The 16,069-nt window shown below is 52.5% G+C and overlaps 1 protein-coding gene across 1 annotated transcript; it reads left to right on the forward strand.

Moving 5' to 3' along the window:
* The first annotated feature begins 3,098 nt into the window (after positions 1–3,098).
* On the forward strand, positions 3,099–15,071 carry LOC103305693 (glutathione S-transferase 2-like). The gene is made up of 8 exons (XM_065591350.1): positions 3,099–3,261; positions 5,493–5,571; positions 10,505–10,569; positions 11,045–11,126; positions 11,366–11,466; positions 12,096–12,191; positions 12,315–12,425; positions 14,686–15,071. The coding sequence occupies exons 1-8, from the start codon at positions 3,226–3,228 to the stop codon at positions 14,779–14,781; spliced, it is 666 nt and encodes a 221-aa protein (XP_065447422.1). The 5' UTR covers positions 3,099–3,225; the 3' UTR covers positions 14,782–15,071.
* The last annotated feature ends 998 nt before the right edge of the window (positions 15,072–16,069 follow it).

Below are 16,069 nucleotides of genomic sequence, written 5' to 3' on the forward strand. Positions count from 1 at the left end.
CCCCCATGCCTCCGGACCCTGCGCCCTGGCCGGGCACTTCCCCTCCCGGGCTCCGGCGGCGCAGGGTCCGGAGGCATGGGGGCTGCCCAAAGCCCGTAGCGCTTGGCTCTTAAACGGAGCTGAAGAGTCGGGGAGGAGCAGAGCTGCCGCGGCCAGAGCCTCTGCTCCTCCCCTGACTCTTCAGCTCTGTTTAAGAGCCGAGCTGCCCCAGCGCTACCGGCTTCGGGCAGCCCCCGTGCCTCCGGACCCTGCGCTGCCGGAGCCCGGGAGGGGAAGTTCCCGTCCGGCGGCTGGGGTCCGGAGGCAAGGGGGCTGCCTGAAGCCCATAGCGCTTGGGCAGCTCGGCTCATAAACAGAGCCGAAGAGTCAGGGGAGGAGCAGAGCAGCCGCGGGAGAGGAAGTGCCCGGCCGGCATTTTCCCGGACATGTTCGGCTTTTTGGCAGTTCCTCCCGGACGGGGGTTTGATTGCTGAAAAGCCGGACATGTCCGGGAAAAACCGGATGTATGGTAACCCTAAATAGGATCCTCTGACAGTCCATTGACAGTCCTATTAACCCTGTCAGCAGCACTGCAAATGGGAGCCGGAGAAACCACTGGGAATAAAAGGGCTTTCTGTGACCCCTGAAGGTCTTAGAAGGCTGCTCTGGGGTAGGACAGGATCGGACAGTGGTATTGGAACATTTTGTATAGTGTGGATGCTGAGAGGCATTGAACCAAACTGTAAACCCTATATATAATGGAAACCACTTCAAATCAAGGAGTGCTGCAGGAACCCGGCACCCTACTTCCTGCACCCATGGGATCTGAACCCTCCATTAAAGTTCAGTATTAGGGAAACTTGATTTACCCCAAACCCGGTCAATTATTCTCCCTTGGGAGAATCATTTGCTAGTTTTCAGGTCAGCTGTAGCAAGCCGCCTATTACAATACCACCCACTACAGCTGGCTTAGTGTGGCAGCAATGTCTGTGTCAGGTTTGACTCTGACAGAGCAGGGGGCTTGGATTTGTCTCTGGAGGAAGCTGAGCCAAGGAATTGAGTCCTAGAGAGCTTGGAGAGAACTAAATACCTTTAGTCTGCAGCACTTTAGAGCCTGAGCAGAGTTGGTATCTTAGCTCTAGAGTTCAGAATAGGAAGCCGGGCTTCTTACTGCCATCTACGAAACCTGGACTCCAGGTCAAAGAGTCTTGGCTTTGGAGGTTGTACGATTTGATTTCCATTCCAGATACAACAGAAGCAACCTTTGGGCGAAAGTCCAAGTTCCCCTGTAGTTGTTGGTGTTCTCAGCACCCTTCCACCCCTTGCCTTGGAAATCCTGGGTCAGGGCAGAAGGGGTCACTAGGATGTTCTCACTAACCACAAAAATGGACAATCCTGTTTTGGGTCCTTCTGCAGTCTTGGCCTCAATTGCACATTGTGGCAATGAGTTCCATAGGCTCATTATGCACAGGGTAAAAACACTTTCCTTCACTCAGTTTCACATTTCATGCCTTTCAATAATAATTTTTAAAAGGTGGGGGGTTGGAGTTTTAGGTAGAAAGTGGGGATGGGGGAAATGAGATTTCAAAACCCTAGAAGGGGAGTATTAGGGAAACCTGTATTATTTCACTGGGGCAAACCTGATTCTTGTGACACCTTCCGCTGATGGCTGGCTAGGACACACACCAGTGTCGGGGCTTAGCTGACATAGCAGGGCCTTAAATTTCCCACTGCAGAAAACAAGCCAAAGCCAAACAGCTGAAGTTCTAACCTCAGGAAGGGGTAAGCAGGGGTCCCCTTCATCCATCCACGCCCACAGAGAGTCCAGGCTCCACGTCAAAACCCCCTGGATTTTCTACAAGTTCCTTCTCCATTTCATTTAAAGCAGAAAAAAGCCTCTTCTGGCCCTGGCCCAGAGCCTGCATGTTCTTCCATGCATCCCTGGCTAAAGGACTGTGTTGATAAATGCAAAGTAAGGCACATTGGAAGATATAATCCCAATGATACCTATAAAATGACAAGGTCTAAATTAGCTGTTACCACGCAAGAAAGAGATCTGGGAGTCATTGTGGATAGTTCTCTGAAAACATCCACTCAATGTGCAGCAGCAGTGAAAAAAGTGAACACAATGTTGGGAACCATTAGGAAAGGGATAGATAATAAAACAGAAAATATCATAATGCCTCTATATAAATCCCTGGTGCGCCCACACCTTCAATACGGACCCAACAGAAATGAACAGGTAACAAAAAGTCCTCTCAGGGGCTCCAAACCACCATATTCCTTCGACCGCTACACTAAGGCCCTTTTCAGCAGGAGGTAAGGACCTAGTGCCTGCAGTGCCCCCTCTTCTCTGGTCCCAGTCTCACCACTGTCCCCCTGTCTGTGATAGGAAAGGGGGCAGTGGTTATGGATGCCAGAGCCACAAACAAACCCTCCAACAATGCGTACAATGGGTGTGAAGGGTTGGTATCTCTGGCCAGCTCCCACCCTGGGTGGAAACATAGGGGAGGGCAGAGAGGGGAAAACTCTGCCCCGATCCAGGGTGGCCTGCCAGATCCTGCCGAGCCAACTTGGCTTGTGCATGCCAAGCATTCCTGCTACGCTCTGGCCCAGAAAGCCCGGATTTGGCCTGTAAGAGACTTTGCAGGTTTGGTGACCAGAGCTGCCTCCTGAGACTCTATTTTCTGCACCCAGCTGATCCGAACAAAGCTACTGCCCAAAGCTAGATGGGCAGGGTGTGAATGAAGGGGCCGAGGTGACCAGGAAAGGAAAGGTCAGTCACAACAGGTCAGAGTCCTGCCAAGTCAACCCCTCCCCACAACAGACACTGACCCACTGACCGCTCAGTACATGATGGAGAGAGAGCGCCGTCCTGCTGCAGGGAGTTCCGCAGGTTGGCTAGCACCAGGGCATAACACTGCAGGGAGCAGCCAGCTCAGCATTGAGCTAAATTAACCTCCAAGGCCCCCAGAGATAGTGGGGGGTCGGTCCCCCCCGGGGGGCAGGGCAGGGGGGCACAGGCGAGGGGTCTGCGGGGCTGCAGGAGTTCAGACAGCCAGGGCAGGGTTAACAGGTGGGGTCCGCAGCGTTCAGGATCCGCCCACGCGATCGCCCAGGAACTGGGGAAGCGAGTTTGGCCTGACAGGCAAGTAACCGGATTCCAGGGCGGAAGCTCGGATCTCCGCCCCCCGCAGCCCCACTCGAGCGCATCGAACCGCGGCGAGACCGGAGCGCAGGGGCAGCATGGGGGTCACTCTAGGGTACTGGGACGTCCGCGGGGTGAGTGCGGGCAGCGCTGGGCTAGCGCGGAGTGGGGCAGGTGGCCCCCCACCTATGGGGGAGGGGTAAAGGAGTGGGGCAGGCGGCCCCCCAGCTATGGCGGGGCTGCAGGAGAGGGGCAGGCAGCCCCGCAGCTATGGGGGAAGGGTGCAGGAGTGGGGCAGGCAACCCTAGCTATGGGGGAGGGTGCAGGAGTGGGGCAGGCAGCCTCCCAGCTATGGGGGAGGGGAGGGGCGGGGCTGCAGGAGAGGGGCAGGCGGCCCCCCAGCTATGGGGGAAGGGTGCAGGAGTGGGGCAGGCAGCCCTAGCTATGGGGGAGGGGTGAGGGTGCAGGAGTGGGGTAGGCAGCCCCCCAGCTATGGGGGAGGTCTCTGTAGGGGAATGTATGGGTTGGCTCTATCAGGTTTGCTTGGGGTCACATGTCATGGTAGCCAAGATTTGCCTGGGGTAGGGGGATGGGCTCTCGCAAGCAGGCCAGTTGACAATTCAGCTGTGAGCCCTAGGAGAGCAGGGCCCCATCACGTGAAAGTGTCCGTCCCCCACCCTTATCCCTTCCCCAAGGGTGGGGCTGGGGGGTAGGTCGTCCCTGCCCAGCAGCCAATGCCCATGATGCGTCCCTGCAGAAAGCCCTACACACTCCTGGCCCCTGCCCCTTTCTGCAGTGAAACTATGATGGACCCGTCTCACTGCCAGGCCCCGACTGGGCACTTTATTTGTAACTCTTTAAAAGTTTTGTTTCCCAACAGCAGATGTCTGGGGGGAGGGGAGGCATGTCATTGGTGGGTGTAGTCCCCCCAGTGGCTGGTGGCTTGGAGGTCAGGAGCCCCATTGCAATTTTGCATTAGTTGCATTAGTTGCCGCGTGGTCTCAGCAAGAAAAGCCCTCTTTGGGTCCACAGTGCAATGCAGGGTTCCTAACTCAGGCTACTGAAACTCCCACGAGCATGTGTAATGCCGTGGGGCAGGTGTGTTGTCGGTCTCCCCTCACACATATGGTGTGCGCTCTATGGTGGATTTGAGTCTGTTAGAACTTTAGCTTGTGCTTTTACAGTCCCACATGGGAAATTATTCATTAAATTGGAGAAAGATGGGGATTAATATGAGAACTGAAAGGTGGATAAAGAACTGGTTAAAGGGGAGATTAGAACAGGTCATACTGAAAGGTGAACTGCCAGGCTGGAGGGAGGTTACTAGGGCCATTCCACTGAGGGATCGGTCTTCGGTCCAATCTTATTTAACGTTTTCATTCATGACCTTGGCACAAAAAGCGGGAGGTATTGCCAATATGGAGGAGGACCGGAATATCGCACAGGAAGATCTGGAGGACCTGGAAAACTGGAGGAATAGAAATGGGATGAAATTTAATAGTGCAAAGTGCAGAGTCATGAATGTAGGCACTAACAACAAGAATATTTGCGATAAGATGGGGATGTATCTGTTGGAAGCAACAGAAAAGCCAAAAGACCTGAGTAAATTGCTTGATCACAGGATGCCTAGGAGCCCCTGACCTGATGTGGCTGTGAAAAAGGCTAATGCAGTCCTAGGATGCATCGGGCTACAATGACATGTGGCCCGTCTGTGACTGCTAGTAGCAAAAATCCCCAATGGCTGGAGACGGAACACTCGATGGGGAGGGCTCTGAGTTACCCCAGAGGATTCTTTCCCAGGTGTCTGACTGGTGAGTCTTGCCCACATACTCAGGGTTCAACAGATCACCATATTTGGGGTCAGGAAGGAATTTCCCCCCAGGTCAGATTAGCAGAGACCCTGCGTTTTTTTTGTTTTTGTTTTTTTTACCTTCCTCTGCAGCGCGGGTCACTTGCAAGTTTAAACTACTGTCAATGGTGGATTCTTGGTAATTTGAAGTCTTTAAATCATGATTTGAGGAGTTCAGTTACTCAGCCAGAGGCTAGGGGTCTATTAGAGGAGTGGGTGGGGGAGGTTCTGTGGCCTGCGATGTGCAGGAAGTCAGACTAGACGAACATGATGGTCCCTTCTCGCCTTCCAGTCTGAGCGATGGAGGTTCCCTGGTTCAATCCCCTGTGTGGTGCGTTGGCTAAGGTAGAAGCCGTCACGCATGATCTGTGTATAGTCCTGGGCTCCAGCAGCTGTGAGCAGAATTGGGAGGAAGGTCAATTTATCTTGCTTTCTCAGAGATGGGCAAGCTCTGGGCTCGCCCAATGGAACTGGAGGGATCCTGGAATATAAATGCTCTCGTGCTCCTCTTTTCAGCTTGCTCACGCCATCCGACTGCTGTTGGAATACACGGACACTCCCTATGAGGACAAGCAATACAGCCCCAGTGGGGAAGGTAAGGTGTCATGGGTGGAGATTGCGCCCCGGGCTGCCTTGCCCTGTGGAGCGTGAGACGGGCACTTGCAAGGTGCATTGTCTTTTGCAGTCTTGGCAGGGAACGCGTGTGGAGATCAGAACTGGTGTTGGGGAGGGATACAGAAGTGGTTGGGTCTGTACCAATCTCATATTGTGAGAGAGGGGTGCGCTGTTATCGTTAGGGCTAAGGGATGTTTTAAGATCTATGCTCAACAGTGTTAAATAGCAGTAAGTGTCCAGGTCCTTTAACAGCACTGAATGGTGCCCTTGTTCACATGGCATCTGGGCTCCTGAGTCACCTTAGAGCAGGTCCTTCAATTAGGGTCTAAGCTTGTTGAAGGCAATAGAGAGGCTGATGCTGGATCAAGCCCAGATCGCAGCTGGAAATTGCAAGGAAATCATTGACTCGGGCCAGATTTTTTCCACTGCAAAAATCTATCAAGTTGCAGTTTGCAGATCACACCAGGCAGGAGAACAGCAGCTTTTGCTGCCTCCCTGAAATTAACCAGGACAACTCTGCAGGGCTGTGGTAGAAACTAGTTCTGAGCAGGCTGTAACCTTAGACTCGCTGTTAGCAATGAGCTCCCTGGAGGTGCTCAGGTTTCAGCAGCTGTGTTAGAAACTGCCTTTTCCTCTCTGTCTGGGGATGGGGTGTGTGGATTAGTCAGCTAGCGAGGTCAGTTCCGGAGGGCCGGCTGTACAGCCCCTCTGCATTAATGGGGAGGAGGTTCAGACCCTCTTCTCCCTCCTGCCTTAGGTCACTCCTCCTCCAAAGTCTGGTTCTACCGGGCCTGTATCGGCTTCTATTTGCTGTTGCTTACAGGGCCCGGTCCTGCTCCTGTGGCAGTTGAGAGCAGAACTCCCATTGCGTTCAGCGAGAGCAGGGATCTGCCCTATATTAAGACAGTGCCCTCTGTCCGGAGCTGGCCTTTCTGCTGCTGGAAGGGACAGACTTTGAGGGGCCCAACGCCAGTTGGAGTCCATGGGAGCTGGGAGCATTGCTCAACCCTGGCCAGCCTGTTTCCAGAAGGCAGCTTTGTAACAGCCACTTCCTATCTCTGCTCTCCCAGGGGCTTGGCTTAACTCTTCCATGGCTGCAGAGAGACTCTGTGACTCTCTTGCCTTGGACGAATTTCCCACCTTGTTGGGGTTTTTTGCTGAGTCATGCACCCCGAGATTTGGTTATATGATTCTGAAGGTCACGGGGCTGCTCTTTGTCACAGTGAGCGATAAGAAACCCCAGCTGTGTCAAAGCAACACGTTCTCCCCGAGCAGAAAGTGCAGCTTTACAATGACATTGCACATTTCTATCCCTTTAGAATCACGATAAAATTCTACCTCACAACTTCCCAGGGCACCACGAAAGTAAAATTCCCCTTTCGACTGAGACTCAGAAAGGGTGAGTGACTTTGCGTTAAGGTCACCCCGGCTTTGTTCTCACTGCAAAAAGGTGTTTGTAGTTATTTCTCTCTCTGTAAACTCATGGTGGAGACAAGAGACTGGAGTTTTTACCTGGATGCAGCTGGTTGAGGTCTACCCTATCAATCGGCTACATCAGTGGTTCTCATCCTGTTTACCATTGTGTACCACATCCCAGTGCTACCTGTATGGCCCTGAGGATGGCACATGGGCCGCAGCTCTGTGCTGATTGGGCTGCAAGCGGCCTGCGGTTGAGAACCACTGAGCCACATCAAGGTAAGAACCGCAGTGCCTTGGCCCCACCAGAATTTTACATCGAGACAGCTATCGCAGTGTAAAAACACCCTTTCTTGCAGTGATGACCAAGCCCCGATGAGTGAGTGACAGAGCTGGGAGTGGAACCCAGGTGTCCTCACGCCAAGCCTGTGCTCTAACCACTAGACTGTACTCTCTTTATGGGAAAGAACTAGCGGTACACTGGACAAGGAACTCCAGTTCCGGCAGAATGTCCTTACACTGCGGACAATCCCAGAGCCGATCCTCTGGCTGGGACTCGGGACCCTGGCTGGAACCTATACCAGGAGGTGCTTGTCACAAGCAATAGCATCATTTGTCTTGATTAAAGACCGTAAGAATTACAATTCCTGCCTTTCATGGCTGGGGAGAGGGAGATTCTCAGCTGGTGTAAATGGATCTGCCTGGATTTACAGGAGCTGAGGATAAGACCTTAGGTTTGTATCAGAGTCAGTGGCCCCTGGGGGCCTATGAGTATTCTCAGGAACTTGTGCCCTGCCCCTCCCCCCTGATTCTGCTGGGTTTATACTCTCCCTGCCCTCCCAGTAAATCCTCTCAGGGTCTGTCTACATTGCAGTTGGAGGTGTAACTGCAGCATGTGCCTCTAGCTAGCTTGCATGCCAATAGCAGTGCCGGCTCTACAAGTTCACCTGGGACCCTGGGTATGTACTTGGGCAGCTGGCCCGTGCTGACACAGCTTCACGGCTATCGGTACCTGCACTATCCAGATCAAAGCTGGCTCGGGTGTGTCTACATGTGCTGCAATTACACCCCTAGATTGCACTGCAAACAGACCCTGTGTCCCCGGGGTTGGAGGACCCCGGGCTTATATCCCAGTTCAGGCTGCACTAGTGGGGATGGATTTGCCGCACGTTTATTTCCTAGCCAGCATGGCACCTGCAGGTAAACAGACCTTTGAGCACTGATAAACGAAGCCAGATTGCACATGGCCACTGACGCTTTGCTTATCACCCTGTGTCAAACGGAAGTGTGAGGATTTCATATCATTGCGGTTTGCGTGCGCCCTGCCTGATTGTAAAGGGGACCTGAGCCAGCAGGGAAGCGGTTAAATCCAGACACAGAGCATAGCCATATAGGCCCCTAGGATAGGTGGTAGCATCTGAGCACCTCACAGTTTTTACTGTATTTAGCCTCACAATCCCCCAGTTGTGGTAGGAAAGTGCAGTTAGTCTCGGATCCCGGTTTTACAGCTGGGGAACTCAGGCTCTGAGCGGCTTCGTGATTTCCCCAAGGGAACCCAGGAAGTGTATGGCAGAGCAGAGATTTGAACTTCAGTCTCCCAGATCCCCAGGTTCATGCTCTTAACTACTGGACCATCTCATTAGAGACGGGCTTCCCGGCAGGAACGGTCTTTGATTCTGTGTTTGTCTGGCACCCAGCACCCTGTTCTCAGCCGGCCTCAGGCACTCCAGTAATAAACACCATATTGTGCTCATGGTGTCTAGCCTTGGCACTGAGCCGTTTCATGATGTTTCTGCAAGGTCGGTAAATGGCACCCTCCGGGAACGAGAGGCCAGCGTGGGTGGGAGTGTTGGCCGAAAGGATCAGATGTGGGGGCTTGATGTTAGCCACGTAAATGAGCAGCTTGGCTTTCCTCAGGGGCACCGAGCAGCTGCAGCTCCAAGGGATTTCGATGGGAGCAGGCGGTGCTCGGTGCTTCTGAAAATCAGGCGCCCGTGGCCAGGTTTGGCATCTAACATCAGAGGCCAGTGGTGAAAATTGTGGGGGTGCTGTAAGCTACCAAAGCCTTGAGTGGCTGCTCTGCTATGTCAGAACAGGCCCCATGCCAGGAGCTGAGCAGAAGTGTGGTATAGGGCACGGGTGCCGAGTTGTATGGGTCTATGGTGCCCGTGCTCCAGGAATATTCAGGATCCGTGGTGTCCATGCTCCACCAGTGTTCGGGGATGGGTCTCTCCTCCGGCCCTGCCTGCTGCCCCCAGGTGATTTAATAGAGCCTGGGGGGCCCCAGCTGCAGCTGCCACCACCACTGGCAGCGTAGAGGGGCTAAGGCACCTTCCTGCCTGGCCTCGGTCCTTGCCATTCCTGGAAGCAGCTGGCATGGCCCCACGGCCCCGGGGTGGTGGTCTCCACATGCTGCCCCCGCCCCTAGCACCGACTCCGCAGCTTCCATTGGCCGGAAAGCGATGCGCGGAGACCCCTGGCCTCCCCTCCTAGGAGCCGCTGCCAGAGGGGTGTGCGGGTCACTTTCGGGAGCTGCCTGAGGTAAGCACCGGACCCCTCACCCTCTCCCGCAGCCCTGCCCCAGCCCTGCGCCTGCACCCAAACTCCCTGCCAGAGCCTTAGGCAGGTGGTGGCGGGCACTTGGACCCATTCTAGACTCCACCAAAAATTATACAAACCTGCTGCCCCAGGGATAGGGCTGTCCGAGGGTGGTGGGAAGCTCTGTCTGGGTTCTGGCCCTTTCCTGCTGCTAGAGTGGTGCAAAGGGGCCAGCCTGGGGACCTAAGTCTTCTTCCAGCCCTGGACTTGGAGCAGTGTTGGTTAGAGGTGAGTCATGGGCCAGGGCCCTCTCCCCTCAGCTCCTGGGGTGTGGGGAGAGGGAGAGAGCAGGGGACTCAATCTCCAATTCTACCACCAGTCACTGTTGATGTAGGGTGGGGGGTGAAGAGGATGGGAGGGAAAGGGACACAGTGAGTGTGTGGGTGGCAGGGGAGAGATGCAGTGGAGTGGGTGTTTGTGGGGTGGCATTGCTGGTTAGAGATGCAGTGGAGGGGTTGGGATGCAGTGAGTGGGAGTGGGGCAGGAGATGCAATGGGTGGATGTGGTGAGGGTGGCAGGGGAGAGATGCAGTGGGGTGGGTGTTTGTTGGGTAGCAGTGGTGGTTGGAGATGCAGTGGAGGGGTTGGGATACAGTGAGTGGGTGTGGGGAGTGGGGTGGGAGATGCAGTGTGGGGGTGTGGGGAGGGAGATGCAGTGGGTGGATGCGGTGAGGGTGGCAGGGGAGAGATGCAGTGCGGTGGGTGTTTGTGGGGTAGCAGTGATGGCTGGGATGCAGTGAGTGGGTGTAGGGAGTGGGGTAGGAGATGCAGTGGTGGGGAGGTGATGTTGATTAGGAGATGCAGTGGGGTGGGATTGGAGGGTTGGTGGTGAGGGAAATGCAGTGGGGGGGGGGCAGGTGTTCATGCCATAGGACTTACCATCCTGTTCTTTATCTCCAGGTCCTGATTATGATACAAGCCAATGGACTAATGAGAAAGAGAAGCTGGGGCTGGATTTCCCGAACGTACGTAGCAGCCTCCTTTGCCGTTCCCCATGTGTCGCTGGGGAGGACAGGGTCAGAGAGGGAAGTGGTTGGAGACTAGCAGCTTTCACGGCTGGCTCTGAGGTGGAGCCAGGCCGTTGGCTGGGGAAGGGCTCCCAGCTCTCCAGTGCCCCCTTGGCTGGTGCAGGAGACTCAGGCCTTGCTGTCTTTGCAGCAGCGAGCACGTGGCTGTGCCTAGCCTGAGTGTGATCGTGGTTGTGCATGGCTATAAGGTTAAATGCTAGGCACTGAACAGTGAATCTGGGGCCCTGCTGTCCACCTGCTCCCCCAAGCAGAGTCAAAAAGTGCAGGGCCTGCTCATGAGACACTGAGCTCTGCTCTTTGACCTCCCGCCGACTAGGAGGCACAAGTAGCTTGGTGGCTGCGGTGCCCTCCAAGAGTAGGATAAATGGGTGGGGAGAACTTATCCCCTGACATCCTCTCTTTGCCCTCCCAGCTCCCCTATCTCATTGACGGCCAGACCAAGCTCACGCAGAGCAATGCTATCCTCCGCTACGTAGCGCGCAAACACAAGATGGGTGAGTATTGCTGCAAGTCGAAGGCTTGTCTGCACGGGGAACTTGACTGGAACAGCTCCTCTGGAATAGGTCCCCAGTCCAGAGTAAAAGTGCTGGGCCATTATTCTAGAAGACCTAGGTCATTCCAGAATAACTGGGCTGGTCAATTCCCCCCAGTGAAGACAAGCCCTTAGAGGCTAGTTGAGATTTAAACCATGGTTGCTGAGCCTCTCTGCCCCTGTGTGTTTTCTGACTCCCAGCTGGCGAGAGTGAGGAGGAGATACAGAGAGTGGACATGCTGGAGAACCAGGTGATGGATTTCCGCCTGGCCTTTGCAAGGATCTGCTACAGCCCTGACTTCGTGAGTGCATCCCTGCTCCCCTGGGGGTGTGGGTCATAGCTGGAGTGCAAGAGATGACTCAGGAGGGTCACATGAGGTTAACAGGTGTAGATATAATCCAGAGCTTTACAAGCCTCCATTAATTACCTGGGCAGAAGAGTAGTTATCCCCATTTTACAGAGGTGGGGGAGAGAGAAGTGATGTGACTTGCCTGAGGTCCCACAGTAAACCAGTAGCAGAGGTAAGATAGAATTTGAGCCCTCCCTAGATTCAGCACTGCCTGTTCCCCCATCCCACGCTGCCTCACAGACAGAGAGAGGTGGAATTGCTCAGGGATTATGTGTCAGAGCAGACCAGTCTGTGAAGTCTATTACGGCTCCTCTCTAGCCACAGCCTCTTCCTTCAAAGGAAGGTGAATAATTTCTATCATGCACCAGACTAGTTCCCTGATGTTGGCATGGGAGGGAGGAGAGTGTCTGGGATGGGAGATCCCTTCAGATGATCAGTTTATGCCCCAAAAGTTGGGACTGAATTACCCCCGTCACTGCCTTGGGCCACCTTAGAAAGCCGGAACTCTGAGTTGCTCCGGGGTGGTGGGGATTGCGAGGATTTGACCCACAGCTCCCTTGCTTCTATTTTCCCTTCTGCAGGAGAAACTGAAGCTGGAGTACTTGGAGCAGCTGCCCGGGAAGCTGAAGCTGTTCTCCCAGTTCCTGGGGGTCCGGAAGTGGTTTGCTGGGGAGAAGGTATGTCGCTAGACAGGGACTGAGGACATAGCTGCTCCATGTTAAAGAGAGGCCAGAGATGGGAAGTGCAGATCGGGATGGTTCTGATCTGACGCTCTGCTTATTTTCATTCTAATTTCCAAGCTCACCTATGTTGACTTCCTCGCGTACGACATCCTGGATCAGCACCGCATGTTCGCACCCAAGTGCCTGGATCAACTAAAGAATCTGAAGGATTTTCTTGACCGATTTGAGGTGAGCTTGGCCCTGACTCCCCTGTGACATGCTGCTCTCTGGATCTCCAGTTCTGCAGGGTCTGCAGTATGTGACCCTGGGTCAAGTTACTTTTCCCAATTAAGGTTGATAGATGGTTTCCATTCTAAGCCTTCTGCACCCTTTATCTTGTCAAAACAATAACCCACCTCTTGGTCCTTTTCACAATATATGGAATCGGCGTTCACCTTAAACAGGAGGTGTTCATTATAGAAGACAATCAACACTAAAGACACACAAACAAGTTTCCACACAGCTCAAGTTCCAGCACTGTCTCCCTTGTGAAGAGCTCCAGACAGGAAACTGGTGAACAGCACATAGTCATAAGAACATAAGAACATAAGAAAGGCCGTACCGGGTCAGACCAAAGGTCCATCTAACCCAGTATCCTGTCTACCGACAGTGGCCAATGCCAGGTGCCCCAGAGGGAGTGAACCTAACAGGCAATGATCAAGTGATCTCTCTCCTGCCATCCATCTCCACCCTCTGACAGACAGACAGGCTAGGACACCATTCCTTACCCGTCCTGGCTAATAGCCATTAATGGACTTCACCACCATGAATTGATCCGGTTCTCTTTTAAACTCTGTTATAGTCCTAGCTTTCACAACCTCCTCAGGCAAGGAGTTCCACAAGTTGACTGTGCGCTGCGTGAAGAAGAACTTCCTTTTATTTGTTTTAAACCTGCTGCCTATTAATTTCATTTGATGACCCCTAGTTCTTGTATTATGGGAATAAGTAAATAACTTTTCCCTCTCCACTTTCTCCACATCACTCATGATTTTATAGACCTCTATCATATCCCCCCTTAGTCTCCTCTTTTCCAAGCTGAAGAGTCCTAGCCTCTTTAATCTCTCCTCATATGGGACCTGTTCCAAACTCTTAATCATTTTAGTTGCCCTTTTCTGAACCTTTTCTAGTGCCAGTATATCTTTTTTGAGATGAGGAGATCACATCTGTACGCAGTATTCGAGATGAGGGCGTACCATCGATTTATATAAGGGCAATAATATATTCTCAGTCTTATTCTCTATCCCCTTTTTAATGATTCCTAACATCCTGTTTGCTTTTTTGACTGCCTCTGCACACTGCGTGGACATTTTCAGAGAACTATCCACGATGACTCCAAGATCTTTTTCCTGACTTCTTGTAGCTAAATTAACCCCCATCATATTGTAGGTATAGTTGGGGTTATTTTTTCCAATGTGCATTACTTTACATTTATCCACAGTAAATTTCATTTGCCATTTTGTTGCCCAATCACTTAGTTTTGTGAGATCTTTTTGAAGTTCTTCACAGTCTGCTTTGGACTTAACTATCTTGAGCAGTTTAGTATCATCTGCAAACTTTGCCACCTCACTGTTTATCCCTTTCTCCAGATCATTTATGAATAAGTTGAATAGGATTGGTCCGAGGACTGACCCTTGGGGAACACCACTAGTTACCACTCTCCATTCTGAGAATTTACCATTAATTCCTACCCTTTGTTCCCTGTCTTTTCACCAGTTCTCAATCCATGAAAGGACCTTCCCTTTTATCCCATGACAGCTTAATTTACATAAGAGTCTTTGGTGAGGGACCTTGTCAAAGGCTTTCCGGAAATCTAAGTACACTATGTCCACTGGATCCCCCTTGTCCACATGTTTGTTGACCCCTTCAAAGAATTCTAATAGTCACCTAGTAGCTGAATAATATATTGCAAGTGCACATCATTACAGTCCTGAATTTCTCAAGCTTGGTTCTTGGGCAGAGGAGATTTTGAAGAGCAGACTGAGTTTGGAACCGGACAAACTGTTTTAGAGAAATGGAGCTTTGAGAAGTTACAGGACGTCCTGCTTTTAGAAAGTGCTTTATCTGCTCCTAAACCTAGAGCAGCTCGGCAACGTAAGGGCCTGGCTTTCCGAAGTGCCGAGTGAAATCGAGCGGTGCGGTGAGTGGTCAGCAGCTTTGAAAAATCACATCCTTGGGGCCTGATCCAAAGCCTTTTGAAGTCTGTGTCAAGGCTCCCACTGATTTCAGCAAACTTTGGATTGGACTCTAGGTCCTCCAGAAGAACTGGGCCATAGGAATGTCTGATAAGAGGTGGCTGCGTGCCTTTCTGGTTTGCAATGGGGAGCGATTCCCAAGCAGCTGTTTGGCTGTGGCCCATGCTGAATTTCTGGCGGTGATGATGGGTAGGGGGCATGTGAGGAGCTGATGATGTCTCTTTACGTTGATGGATCTTCTTTTGCTTTCCCTGTAGGCCCTGGAGAAGATCGCTGCCTACCTGAGTTCTAGCCGCTCCATGAAGACTCCCATTTTCTGGAGAACTGCCCAATGGAGCAACAAAAAGGAGTAGGCTCAAGTGGAGCTCAGCAAATGTCAAACAACTCTCTTGGCATTGACCCACTACAGCATCTGAGAAGGAGACGGAGACCCCTGGAACCCCTCTAGCTTGCAAAGTCCCATTACACAGCAAATCAGTAATAGCTGAAATCCGCAAGCCCTGTTGTAATCCTTCCCACTCAGCTAGCTGCGATTACTGGCTAATGAGAACATTTTGGTGACTGTATAGTCGTCTCAGCTTATTGACTTTCCTGGTTTCTGTTTGTTTTTCAAAAATAGATCTCTAGGGAGTTCTGATTAGGAGACCCTTAGTTCTACTTTTAAACCTCTTCTGACTTTCAGCATTTATCCCGGCATGCAGGCCAGTTCCTGCTTCCATTGGTGCTCTTCAGATGGCCAAGTGGCTCTTTGACAAAGGGCTCTGAATTTCAGAGGTGTTGAGCACCTACCACTCCTTTGAGCCCCTGTGCATATGAAAATATAAACAGAAAGATAATTCTCCCCTCCCCTTAAACCTGCTCTCTCCTGGAGCACCCCACACACACCGGCTTGTGATCACACACGCAGAAAGAAGATCATGTTTCAGAGGGGACGGAAGATTTCCCTTTTGTGACTAGATATGTAAGAAGTTGGCTAGTTCCTGGGGGCCAGCGTGAGAAAGCCCTGATGTCCTATCCAATGCATAATCAAGGTACTAATTAAATCACCATCCTCCCCTCCGACAGGACAGCTCAGCCAAGTAGAGGGGAGAGGAAGCTGGATGCACCCAATCAGGTTTGTAAGTGTGCTGCGCCCTGCAGCCCCTGTTCTGACACAGAGGGCCAGATCCCCAAGAGAACTCAGTCTGGCCCCTCCGTTTAGTGCCTACAGCAGAGCGGAGCTGTCTGGAAGCTTGGTCCCAAAGCACTGTTGCACACAGCTGAGAGAGCAAGTAATGCAGTGCTTGTATGGGCTGGGAGCAGGTTTAGGGAGACGTAGTCTGGATTTGTGCAACCGCAAAGAACCCCAGGGCAGTAGTGGAGAGTAGCAGAGAGGGACCCAGTCGTTCCAATGGGGTGGAGGTTTTGAGGCTTATGTAAATCCCTGGCCTTTCAATCTCTAAAGCCACAGGCCTCTGCTGTGTAAGCTAAAGCAGATCTCCTTTGGCTGGCAGATGTAGTAGGGCCTTTATCTACCTTGTGGTTTCAGCTACTAGCTCAGGGGCGGGCAAACTTTTTGGCCTGAGGGCCGCATCGGGTTTCATAAATTGTATGGAGGGCCGGTTAGGGGAGGGGGTTGTGGCCCGGTCCCCACCTCCTATC

The sequence above is a fragment of the Chrysemys picta genome, chromosome 4, assembly GCF_011386835.1.
Source record: "Chrysemys picta bellii isolate R12L10 chromosome 4, ASM1138683v2, whole genome shotgun sequence".
Lineage (NCBI taxonomy): Eukaryota > Metazoa > Chordata > Testudines > Emydidae > Chrysemys > Chrysemys picta.

Bases quoted from the DNA above. Each gene is read 5' to 3' on its own strand.
- LOC103305693 (XM_065591350.1), top strand. From the start codon at position 3,226: ATGGGGGTCACTCTAGGGTACTGGGACGTCCGCGGG. The intron at 3,262-5,492 runs GTGAGTGCGGGC...TCCTCTTTTCAG, and splicing joins GGTACTGGGACGTCCGCGGG to CTTGCTCACGCCATCCGACT. The intron at 12,192-12,314 runs GTATGTCGCTAG...CTAATTTCCAAG, and splicing joins AGTGGTTTGCTGGGGAGAAG to CTCACCTATGTTGACTTCCT.